At 34.7% G+C, this 11,720-nt stretch overlaps 4 protein-coding genes across 4 annotated transcripts; 2 read left to right on the top strand and 2 right to left on the bottom strand.

Moving 5' to 3' along the window:
* Window positions 1-669: 669 nt before the first annotated feature.
* Window positions 670-2,055, bottom strand: LOC106420027. The gene is made up of 4 exons (XM_013860865.3): window positions 1,651-2,055; window positions 1,423-1,575; window positions 1,145-1,343; window positions 670-802 (listed from the first exon to the last, which is right to left on the bottom strand). Exons 1-3 carry the CDS (start codon window positions 1,990-1,992, stop codon window positions 1,146-1,148), a joined length of 693 nt encoding a protein of 230 aa, XP_013716319.1. The 5' UTR covers window positions 1,993-2,055; the 3' UTR covers window positions 670-802; window position 1,145.
* Window positions 2,056-4,011: 1,956 nt separating this feature from the next.
* On the top strand, window positions 4,012-4,935 carry LOC106392722 (60S ribosomal protein L12-2-like). Its single transcript, XM_013833524.3, has one exon. The coding sequence runs from the start codon at window positions 4,270-4,272 to the stop codon at window positions 4,768-4,770; it is 501 nt and encodes a 166-aa protein (XP_013688978.1). The 5' UTR covers window positions 4,012-4,269; the 3' UTR covers window positions 4,771-4,935.
* A 325-nt stretch (window positions 4,936-5,260) lies between these two features.
* On the bottom strand, window positions 5,261-6,827 carry LOC106392712 (aquaporin PIP2-2-like). The gene is made up of 4 exons (XM_048775694.1): window positions 6,345-6,827; window positions 5,936-6,231; window positions 5,685-5,825; window positions 5,261-5,600 (listed from the first exon to the last, which is right to left on the bottom strand). Exons 1-4 carry the CDS (start codon window positions 6,643-6,645, stop codon window positions 5,481-5,483), a joined length of 858 nt encoding a protein of 285 aa, XP_048631651.1. The 5' UTR covers window positions 6,646-6,827; the 3' UTR covers window positions 5,261-5,480.
* Window positions 6,828-10,246: 3,419 nt separating this feature from the next.
* On the top strand, window positions 10,247-11,548 carry LOC106392705 (aquaporin PIP2-2-like). The gene is given in 4 exon segments (NM_001315990.1): window positions 10,247-10,571; window positions 10,664-10,959; window positions 11,054-11,194; window positions 11,286-11,548. Coding segments are annotated over 4 exon segments (852 nt in total). The 5' UTR covers window positions 10,247-10,270; the 3' UTR covers window positions 11,400-11,548.
* Window positions 11,549-11,720: the final 172 nt, after the last annotated feature.

Here is an 11,720-nt window from a genome sequence, read left to right as displayed (position 1 = left end):
TCTATGGATTAGACAGTTGTTTGTTTTCTCGATTTACATCTTATGTTAGTTGCTTATCATTTCCTGGTCACGTTAAATTCGTTAAAACATTTTCATCATCTATAATATAGATTACCGCAAGTATCTAGTAGAACACGTAAAAAACACAACATGTCATCAAAAAATCGATGATGATTCTTCATAAACCCTCTATAAAACTAGAATTTTGTGTATCTATAAAATTAGAATTCTGTGCATCTCTTCCCAAGTTTCAGGGAGACTGCACACTCAAATGGCTTATGAAATCCTAATTTTGTGGCTTTACAAGATTATCAGAGTCTCTGGACCGAAGCAAACCGTACAGGGATATACACTACTTTGATGGGTATCACTTGTTAAAAAGTATGACTTCTCCCTAGAAGAATTGACTCGTATCACTTTGCTCGGGATAGCCACCTTTCTTACCGGTTTCACAAGTGAAGTGTGCATTCATGATCAAGATGAGTGAGATCAGAACGTGCTACTCGATTGACATCTATCCGAAGATGTTTACGGATGTCTAGAGCGGGCAAAAAGATGTATCATGCACGGGCGCTAATAACCTAAAGCTACACTCTACAAAAACTCTATAGAATTAAGAAACTAAAATCAAATAACATTGAAAGCAGCACTAGTCCTAATAAGAAATTATTGAAAAATCATAGGTGCGCACCCTATCAAAGGTCCAGTCATTCTTAAACAAAAAATAAGTGAGTACAAAAAGTATTAAGAACCTTAAGTTAAAATGTTACAACCATTAAAAAAAATGTTACAACCACTAAATCTAACTTCCCATGATACGCCATTCGCCGCGAGTTCCACCAAGATGACAAAAAAAAAAGAAGTTAATGTTGTATTTATTTAAATTATATTTTTTTAAAGCTGCAGCAAGCGATTTTCTAAACAAAATTATTGTTTTAATTTTACTAGAAGAGGTATGCAAAAGCAGGTTTTACTAATTCATTAGTCTAGAATCATGCACATGAAGATTTACATATTCAAATAGTACCCTTCATGTATATGACAGAAACAGAAATACCATTATAGGGTGACCATCTTCAAACCAAAATCATAAAAGACATAGATGTTTCATCGTGGACAAAGCTAATCCAAACTAACTACATACCTTAAGGGTTTGGTGTAGGAGGAGTGGGTCTGCAGAGGATGGGGTGTCTCTTTCTATCAAGAGTAACCATAGCCTTGGCTTGATACTCAACAAGTGGCCCATCTGGCTTCTCCCTGGCCATAAAAGTAATGTATGACTTGGATCTGGGTCCTCCGCGATAATGACCTCTCACGACTTCAACGAACTCCACCTTGGGATCCTTTAAAAAAAAAATGATTCACACAATGTACATATATAACTACTACTTGTCTGAACAAAAGCAGAGAAACAGAACTAGCCTTGTCTCGGTTGTGTCTTTCGAGACAGACATGAACCATCTCTTCCCAGTAATCACGAAACGTTCTGTCGGGAAGTGCGATCCGGTCCAAACCCACTGGACAGATGCCTTTGTAGTGATAGATATGCTTTCGGTTTGGATCAGCGTAAAACCCCTACACAACACACAATTGTACTCTATCATTTCATATGATTTCAAACCCTAAAAAAAAAAAAGAGGTCGTACGTACCTTGCTGTTGATAAGCTGGCGTTTAATGATGTTGTAGTCTTCTATGGCCTCCTCTTCGTCGGATAAAGTGGAAAGCTGCACATCCGGAGAGGAGTAATACTCTACACCATCGAAGCTGTCTACATCCCACTCAGGCGCCTGTAACATCTCAGCTTCGCTAATCTCACCATCGCTCTCTTCCCATTCATCCTCCTCCTCCTCCTCAGGCTCGAACTCGGCCTTCCGCTTTGAATTCACAACGACGTCCATGGCTTCTGCCGTCTCTTTTCCCGAATCTCCTTCTTTCTTCGTCTCTGTTGGTTTGAGATAACTTGAAGATGCATCCATCACTGCTTTCTTCATCTCTGCTTCAATTGGGAAAAGCGAAAGCCAATAAACTAACTTTTCTTTGTAAATATTCCTATTTGTATAAATAGGAATCTCACTTTTCCTTTTTTCTAACATTATTAATTTATATATAAAAACTCTATAGATTAAAATATGTTATTTTATTAAACAAAAGTTTAAGATAATACTAAAAATGTTTTTATTATAAATACATCACATACAAATTAAAAAAATGACCAAAATATTTTGTTAAAGAGATACATACTAAGATAAATTAATCTAAATTGAAGATTTTGATTTGAGAACTGTGGTTTAGAATTTTAAAAATTAAATTAATATTTAAAAATGATAAATGATAAATTTAAAAATAGTTTCAAGAAAAAATGTTGGATTTCAAAATATTTTTTTTAAATAAGTTTGAAATAAAATAACATATTGTTTTAAAAAATTATAATAATAATTTCATTTAAAGAATTATTATATTTATATATATAGTAAATGTAGAATGGTTATTTTAGGATCAAATCTAAAACCAAATCTATATAGATTTTGCTGTTTTAATGGAATTTGATGATTTCAATAGTTGAGAAGATTTTACAAGTTAACTAGATTTGACAAATTTTATCCAATATTCTTACATAGATTTTCATTACTTGTGTATAGAATTCTATTGATTGTTATCAACTTTTAAGGTAAGAAATTAATGGTATAATAGGAGAAAAGAAAAAAAGAATCATTTCAATTATTAAAAAGACAAAATGTCATTGTACCTTTTAATATATAGATATATAAATAAAAGTTATTTTTTTATAATTTTAAAATATATGGTTTTAAATTTGAACTTTTTATATAAAAGGTTTCGATTTTTTTTTTAAATTGTTTTTTTTAATTCTTTTTGAATTTCAAAAATAGTTTTTAAAACTATTTTTTTTTACTTTTATTAAATTTTTAATATCTTTTTCCTACTTTTATGTTAAAGTTGTGATTTGTATTATTTCATTGTTCAATTTTTGTGTGTTTTTGTATGCGAGTGTATTTTATTGCATAGATTTCCAAAATCTTATTGGTATAGATGATATTCTCAAAGTTTAGTCTTATGAGTATAAAAAAAGAGAATTTACATCCCAATAACAATAGATTTTAATAGAATCTTAAAATCAATGAAAACTAAACTTTTCCAATAACAAAAGATTTTGAGTGGAATTTAAAAGTCATCATCCCAATAACAATGGATTCTAATTAAATTTTAAAAATCCATAAACCAATAACAATAAAATCTCAAAATTTAATAACTCCTCTTGAATTCTTCTACCAATAACCCCCCTAAATCACTTTCATGGCTAGAGGGTGGGTATAACTATGAGGACTATCTCATCGTAAACAGGCCAAGTCCAACCAAGATCAATTTATGATCATTATATGATGTTGTTCTTTTCTTTGAATTTCTTCAAATGGATTTTGTTTAAAGCCACTTATTAGTGATCAGCCTATATTAGTCTTACAAAGAATACAAATCTAAGTCTAAGATTAAGGTTGGACAAAAAGTCAAATGCAAACCAACCTGGAAAATAAATTGAGACCAAATTAACTGAAATCAACATATATTCAACTGCGCTTTCTTCAATAACATTTTGGATTTTAGATTCTAGATTTTATTAAAACTCAAAAGATTCATACCAACTCCTAATACAATTTAGATTTTAGATTTTATTAAAACTCAAAAGATTCATACCAACCCCTAATATAGTTCTTCATAAATATCATAAAATACTCAGTAATTAAAATAAATATCTAAAATAAAAACAACTAATTTAGATGTTCAGTTTAGTATACTTTATGTTGTGTATTATGTTATTTTAATTGTTTTAAATAATATAAACTCCTGAACCCAATCTGAATAAAAATGATGTATAATGATTTTTTATTTATTTTCAAAATAACATGGTACTTGAACCGATCCAAATAAAACTAAATTTTCTATGTATAAATATCTGAATAAAAAGTAAATTAAATCTATATATCAAAATTCGAAAAACCGAATTATTTTTGTTGAACTGTTTCTAAACCCGATTAATTAATCCTAAGAAAAAAATCAAATAATTTGCAACAAAAAAAAAAAAAACATCGAATGGATATCAAAAAATAATACACAAGGGTAAATTCGTCATTAAAACTCCATTTTCGTAAACCCTAGTTTCGAGACTCCATATCTTCGAATCTTCTTCAAAACCCCATCTTCTTCTTCTTCAAGCAAGCGCCTCCTCGAGAAGAAGAAACCACCAAAAGACAGCCATGCCGCCGAAGTTGGACCCAAGCCAGATCGTTGACGTGTACGTCCGCGTAACCGGAGGAGAAGTCGGAGCAGCGAGTTCTCTAGCCCCCAAGATCGGTCCGCTCGGTCTCGCCCCCAAAAAGATCGGAGAAGACATCGCGAAAGAAACCGCCAAGGAGTGGAAAGGCCTACGCGTCACCGTCAAGCTCACGGTGCAGAATCGTCAGGCTAAGGTCACGGTGGTTCCGTCGGCGGCGGCGCTGGTGATCAAGGCGTTGAAAGAGCCGGAGAGAGACAGGAAGAAGGTGAAGAACATCAAGCACAACGGCAACATTTCGTTCGATGACGTGATCGAGATCGCGAGGATCATGAGGCCGAGATCTATCGCAAAGGAGCTGAGTGGGACCGTGAGGGAGATTCTCGGGACTTGCGTGTCTGTTGGGTGTACGGTTGATGGGAAAGATCCCAAGGATATTCAGCAGGAGATTCAAGAAGGTGAGGTTGAGATTCCTGAGAATTGAGGATAAAACGGAGAAGTGTTTGTGTTCGGTTCTGTGTTTTTATTTAGCTTCTATGTTTCGGTTAAGAACAAGTCAGTTTTGGTTTTGTTGTTTTGTCGTATGCTGTGGTTTGCTACTTTTGATGATCACTTTTAAATTGAAATGGTTGAAACTTTGGCCTAGGAATCGAAATGGTATTGCAGCAGCTTTTTGTTGCAAGACTACTTACAATGTTCATCAAATGGTGTAATCACTAGTACATAATGCATAAGGTTTATGAGTAGAGTGACGATAGATACTGTGGTTTATAGAAGAAGTTGCAGTGTAACATTCATTTTACATTTTCTATACTGTGCTCTTGCTCCTGGCAAAAGACTTACGGCCTCAAAAATTGCGTAGGGGTTTTTGTTCTTCATCCACTTTTAAAATCTCCATTGAAGATTCATTTCTGAACGCTTTTCTTACGGGTTAGTCTAAGTATCCGGTGCGGATTGGAAGATGGAAGATCAAATAAGCTTAAGCAAAGTGACTTGTTCTTAAGTAAACGAACTTACATTGCGAAGATGAAAACGTAAAACACTAGACTCCGTTGATTGGAATTCATACAAATAGAAGTAGAGGAACCAAAAAAAAAGAAAAACGCATGAGGAAAAGGAGGGCATATTTTAAAAATCATGTGCCGAAATACTACACAAAGAGTAACTACTTCTGTTGTGTGTGTGTGGTTGAATTCAAACGTTGGCCGCACTTCTGAAGGATCCGAGTGACTTGGAACCGGAAGCTCTTAGGACGAATTGGTGATAAAATGCAGCAATCGCAGCTCCAATGAATGGTCCCACCCAGAATATCCACTGAAATTAGACCAAAAAACTTCCAATTATTTTCCCATTAAACAATATAATCTGTCTCATTAGCTTCAATTAAAAGAGACATACGTGGTCATCCCACGGCTTGGACTCGTTGTAGATAACCGCAGCTCCGAAACTCCTTGCCGGGTTAATACCGGTTCCGGTGATCGGAATAGTTGCCAAATGAACCATGAACACTGCAAACCCAATCGGAAGTGGCGCCAACACCTTTTCATTTCATCATTGATATTAATTCATTAGTATCAAACTATATATCATGTTACCTAATACCTAATAATCTAAAATTACTAAATTTATTTGACTGCTAAAATACTTACGGGAACGTGGGAGTCACGTGCGTTTCTTTTGGGGTCTGTGGCTGAGAAGACAGTGTAGACAAGAACAAAAGTTCCGATAATCTCTGCGGCGAGTCCTGTCCCTGTGCTGTATCCGTCGGCTAGAGAGTTTGCTCCTCCGCCGTAACGCACGTAGTAAGCGCTTTGAAAGGCCTTTACGAACCCAACTCCACATATAGCACCCAAACACTGAGCCACCATGTATAGAAGCGCTCTAACCAACGTTACCTTCCGGGCCAAGAACAAGCCGAACGTCACCGCCGGGTTTATGTGACCACCTTCACATAAAAGGGGCCAAAGTTAAATAAATGATAAAACAAAAGGTCGACTTGTAATGTTTTTAAATAGCTGAACCGGGTGTGTAAACCGGGCTGGTTTGGTCTAGTAATACCTGAAATACCGGCGGTGCAGTACACAAGGATGAAGATCATGCCACCAAAAGCCCAAGCGATGCCGAGGATTCCTACGCCGCCGCATTCAACTCCACCGGCGGTTGTGTCGGACGAAATCTTGTAGCCAATGACAGTCAAAACGGTGACGTACAAGAAGAGAAGAGTGGCTACAAACTCGGCGATGACGGCTCTGTATAAGGACCATCTTGTCAACTCCTCCGCGTCGAAAAATGGTGTAGGCGGCGGGTCTTGGTAATCCCTCGCCGCAAATCCTTCTGCTCCTTCCACGTCTTTCGCCATGTATGTATGATGTTTCTAAATTTTCTTATGAATTGTTGTTGTTGTGGTTGTGAGAAGATGAGTAAAAGGTTCTCTTTATATAGAGTGAGCTATTGATTAGTGTTACTGTATAATTGACACTACTATTTATAAATTGCTATAAGAAAATTTAGATTTAAATCTAAATTTTCTTATGAATTGCTATACTGAGAGATCGAGGTCCCCATGTCACGTCATTAAATTTTGACCGTTGACAAACCATCAAAAACCATTATTAAAACGTGAGCAAAAGCAAGGCATGAACAGAAATAATAATGATAATTATAAATACTATTTTAAAACAAATAACTACATATTCATAAATTTTTTTTTTTTTTTTTTTTTTGTAAACTTCATAAATATTCATATGATACAATGCAATCATACAAACATGCCTTATCTGTATAAGCTGTACCCGCCACATGCATACGTAGTTTGAAGTTTTGATAAATATTCGTAACATCATTTGTAAACATTAGAAGTATTTATTTACATCGTGTCACAACACTATTCCTGTGTTTTCATGCTTAGTCTGGATTATTCTTGCATCTTTTCATGCTTAGTCTCGTAAAAATATAAGTACGCGAATGTTTGAGGCTTTACATTTTCAATAGAAAGCGACAAGGATGAAAAAGTCATTTTATGTGAATTTCTTTTCTTTTTTTTTTGTCAACCATTTTATGTGAATTTCATCTTTTCTTTATTCCTAACATCTATGTATTTTTTGAATTCTTACTAATGGTAATATATAATGTTTTAAAAAGGATGAAAAATAAAGTAAGAGCGAGAAAGTGCACATTGCTGACAAGGAATTATTTACTCCAATAAGAACAGAGAGGCGTCGCTAAAACGATAAGGTTATATTGACGTGGCAAAACATTAGCCATAAACACCACAGTCCTTTTGTCTATGTTCAGTTTTTCTAATATTTTTTTGTTCAATATACGTAAGAAAATTGCAATTGAATTGAGGAGAGAGAGAGAGAGAGAGAGAGAGAGAGAGAGAGAGAGAGAGAGAGAGAGAGAGAGAGAGAGAGAGAGAGAGAGAGAGAGAGAGAGAGAGAGAGAGAGAGAGCAAATAACTGTTGACGACTTGTGGGGTCTATGGTACGTGGCATTATAGTTGTGGTTGAGTGGAACCGAAGTTGGATTTAATCTGCATGGGCGGTGCCGATACATTTGTCCGAGCTATGGGGCGGTATACTGGACCCACGCCGCACATCGAACGTCCACAATATTTTGACCTTTAGTGGAAACAGAACCATTGAATAGAGGACGTTTGTTTTATCCTGTCCGTGTAATTATTATGTTAATGTAATGCAGCTAACCCAAAATAGACTTTTTCTATCACCCAGTTTTATAAATAGGTTGAGACTATACAGTATATATTTGTCCTGCGTCGGAAGTCTTTTATTTGCTCTGTCCGTCTCAAAATAAACAACATTTAGAATCTTCACACCGATTAAAAAAGTTATTAATTTATTTAATTTAATTCATTTTTATAAAAATATCAATAACTATAGTTAATTTAACCAATAAAACATTATACACCGTCCGTTTTATAAAGATCTACATTCTAAAAAAAAAGTTTTTAAAAATATATTTTACTTGTTTTGATGTGTTTTCTTAATATATGTGAAAAATCTAAAAATCTGTATTTTTTGTAATGGAGGGATATTGTATAATGCAAAGAGTCACAAACACCAAATAACATTTAATTTGTATAAAACTTATAAACATCATTTAAAATGAAGTAAAAAATTCTTAAAACACCATTTAAGTGAAATGGAGGTAAATGTTATTGAGTTTCGCAAAAGATAAGCCTCTGTAATTTTCACTACAATTTATAGAAGAGCTTATGAGATTGCGAAAATTGTCGTAGACCTTTGATTACCGTCTTGGCGCAAGCGCAAGGTTGTCCTCGTTGGCTAAATAATTATTTCGACAAATAGATAAGTGCTGATGTGTGGTTCCTCTGTCTTTATCTTGAGCTTTTGTTTACGTCTTGATTTTCGGTGCTTTATTGTCGTTAAGCTTCTGCTTGTGTGGCTGTTTGGACTTTCACATGTTTCTTTATTCTTTTAGTAATCCAATTTTTTATACGGAAAAAGCTTTTTTTTTTTTTTTAGACGGAAAAAGTTGTAACAGCTTTAAGTATACGATATAGATGAATTTAGGCGATACAAAATAGAATTACTGAAACTAACTAATAACATCATGTAGATCAATCAACTTATGAGTTTTTGTTTTATCGACAGCTACTTTGCTCGTTTTAGAGAGGGATTGTAGATACAATATACAAGCAGCAACTGAAGAATGGTATAATATATCGACATCATCCGAACTTTTACCTCTAATCAATCTTATCTGGCTATCTCAAAGTTTTCAACTTATAACTTTATGATAAGATTCATATTATATTTTTTTTTGTGTAAAAGAGTGACAGCCTATATTATTGTAGGGGATGGACACAGCTCGTGACATAGGACAAGGGAAAAAATACAGACGCATATAGTATATTAGGGTCGGTCCAAATGATAGCTACATTTAGGTGTGGGGCGGCGAGGCTAAGTTTAATTAACCATAAAACTCCATTATCTACCATACATTTAGAATTAAGAAGTCGCTGTTCTTAATAGCTCCACAATTATTCTTTTACATTATCCAAATCTTAAATAAGTTCAGATCAAGTATAAAAGATCAGTAACATTAGTTTAAACCAATTTTCGTTTAAGTTGAAAAAGGGCTAACCAAAATAAAGTCGAGTTCTACCTTTGTTAACAAAACAATAACTTTTTTTTTTATAAAGGCAAAACAAGAACTATTTAACTATCCTCAGTTAATATTACAATCTCTTTTTTGCTATGAAAATACTTTTTAGATGGAAAGGTAGTATATAGTTCAACAGTTTGATTATTTGACTATGTAAATAATATCATGAAAATCATTTTGCTAATAAACGGATATGAAAATTCTGCTTGCCAAAAAGTATAGTTTATTACGCAATACTAATATATTTAGATAACGAGAGAGGGTTTTATGGCGGAGGGTTCTTCTCGAACTTTTTTTCTTTGTTTGCATTTTCTATTTGATATTTTTAAAAATTATTTCAATAAGATCGATGTAAACTATAATTTTTTGAAAAAAACTGTCTTTGTCGACTTACTATAAATTTATTTTTTTAAATATAGTTAATCTCATAAAATGTTTCTTATAATTATATTTCAATATATGTTTTAATATACCCGAAAACATAAACCTATCATTTGGAAATAGAGATAATATTAATTATGGAGCAATGATTAGTATGGTTTTAGATTATATATCAAGACAGCTAGCTAGGTAATTAATTAGTGCAAGCTAGTTTTCCACCAAAATAATCATAATCGTCAATTCGTCATATATAATTCTACATTCATTTACGAGTAATAGAATAACCATAACCTACCAATGAAAACATTATTGTAATATAATCAAATAACAATATACGTATAGCTTACAATTATTCATATGTATGCATAAACTCACTCTATATAAACAAACTTTTCTTCATCTATTCACCATCATAATAACCAAAAACACATTTTTCCTAAATAGAAATATATTAAATGGCTAAAGATGTGGAAGGAGCAGAGGGAGTCACGGCGAGGGACTACGAAGACCCACCGCCTACTCCGTTTTTCGATGCGGAGGAGCTCACGAAGTGGTCTTTATACAGAGCAGTCATCGCCGAGTTCGTAGCCACTCTCCTCTTCTTATATGTCACCGTTTTGACTGTCATCGGCTACAAGATTTCCTCCGACACTAAGGCAGGAGGCGACGACTGCGGAGGCGTCGGAATCCTCGGTATCTCGTGGGCTTTCGGCGGCATGATCTTCATCCTTGTCTACTGCACCGCCGGTATCTCAGGTATTAATATACAAAAACCGGTCCGGTTCAGTTTTAACAAACATACCCTTTCATTTATAGTTTATTTGATATTGACCCCAAACTTTATGAAGGTGGTCACATAAACCCGGCGGTGACGTTCGGCTTATTCTTGGCCCGGAAGGTATCGCTGGTTAGAGCGGTTCTATACATGGTGGCTCAGTGTTTAGGTGCGATTTGCGGAGTTGGGTTTGTCAAAGCCTTCCAAAGCGCTTACTACGTGCGTTACGGCGGAGGAGCCAACTCTCTAGCCGACGGATACAGCACAGGGACTGGACTCGCCGCAGAGATCATCGGAACTTTTGTCCTGGTCTACACTGTCTTCTCAGCCACAGACCCCAAAAGAAACGCACGAGACTCCCACGTTCCCGTAAGTATTTTTAGCATCAAGTAGTAATTACAAGAACGTTAGTTAACATATGATATAACTCGAGCTACTAATTAATTATACTTGTATGTAATAGGTGTTGGCGCCACTTCCGATAGGGTTTGCGGTCTTCATGGTTCACTTGGCCACTATTCCGATCACCGGAACAGGAATTAACCCGGCAAGGAGTTTCGGAGCTGCGGTTATCTACAACGAGTCCAAGCCGTGGGATGACCACGTATGTCTCTTTTAGTAGAAGCCAATCACACTATAATTAATGTTTATGATGTGAGAATAATTGAGTATTTTTTGGTTTATTTTATTTACAGTGGATATTCTGGGTTGGACCATTCATTGGAGCTGCGATTGCTGCATTTTACCACCAATTCGTCCTAAGAGCTTCCGGTTCCAAATCCCTCGGGTCCTTCAGAAGTGCGGCCTAAGAAAAACAATTACAAAATGGTTGTTATGGTGTGTGTACAAATTTGGCAAGTTTCAATTTCTTATTGTCTTTTTCTAATTTCTGGCATCAGTGTGGGGATATATGTGAATGAATGTTTGTGTGATCGGGGAAAACAATCTTAATGAAATCATATTGTTTTTGCCTGCTTTTAATTTTCCTTTTTTATTACCATCATCATTTTCAGAAAATAAAATGTTACAAAGATTTAGATACTCTACAATGGTTCAATACTTCAACTTATAAGTTTCATCTGATTCAGGTTAGCAATATGAAGAGGATTAAGAGATTAAAGTAATAAACT

This window comes from Brassica napus, chromosome A3 (genome assembly GCF_020379485.1).
Source record: "Brassica napus cultivar Da-Ae chromosome A3, Da-Ae, whole genome shotgun sequence".
NCBI classification, from domain to species: Eukaryota; Viridiplantae; Streptophyta; class Magnoliopsida; order Brassicales; family Brassicaceae; genus Brassica; species Brassica napus.
The sequence above is the reverse complement of the archived record's forward strand: the minus strand, read 5'-3'. Positions and strand labels throughout refer to the sequence as shown.

Coding starts and splice junctions, on each gene's coding strand:
- LOC106420027 (XM_013860865.3), bottom strand. CDS start 1,992: ATGAAGAAAGCAGTGATGGATGCATCTTCAAGTTATCTCAAACCAACA. Junction 1,576..1,650: donor GCCAGCTTATCAACAGCAAG/GTACGTACGACC, acceptor TGTGTTGTGTAG/GGGTTTTACGCTGATCCAAA. Junction 1,344..1,422: donor AAAGACACAACCGAGACAAG/GCTAGTTCTGTT, acceptor TTTTTTTTAAAG/GATCCCAAGGTGGAGTTCGT.
- LOC106392722 (XM_013833524.3), top strand. CDS start 4,270: ATGCCGCCGAAGTTGGACCCAAGCCAGATCGTTGACGTGTACGTCCGC.
- LOC106392712 (XM_048775694.1), bottom strand. CDS start 6,645: ATGGCGAAAGACGTGGAAGGAGCAGAAGGATTTGCGGCGAGGGATTAC. Junction 6,232..6,344: donor CTGCACCGCCGGTATTTCAG/GTATTACTAGAC, acceptor TTTTATGTGAAG/GTGGTCACATAAACCCGGCG. Junction 5,601..5,684: donor CCAAGCCGTGGGATGACCAC/GTATGTCTCTTT, acceptor GTCTAATTTCAG/TGGATATTCTGGGTGGGACC.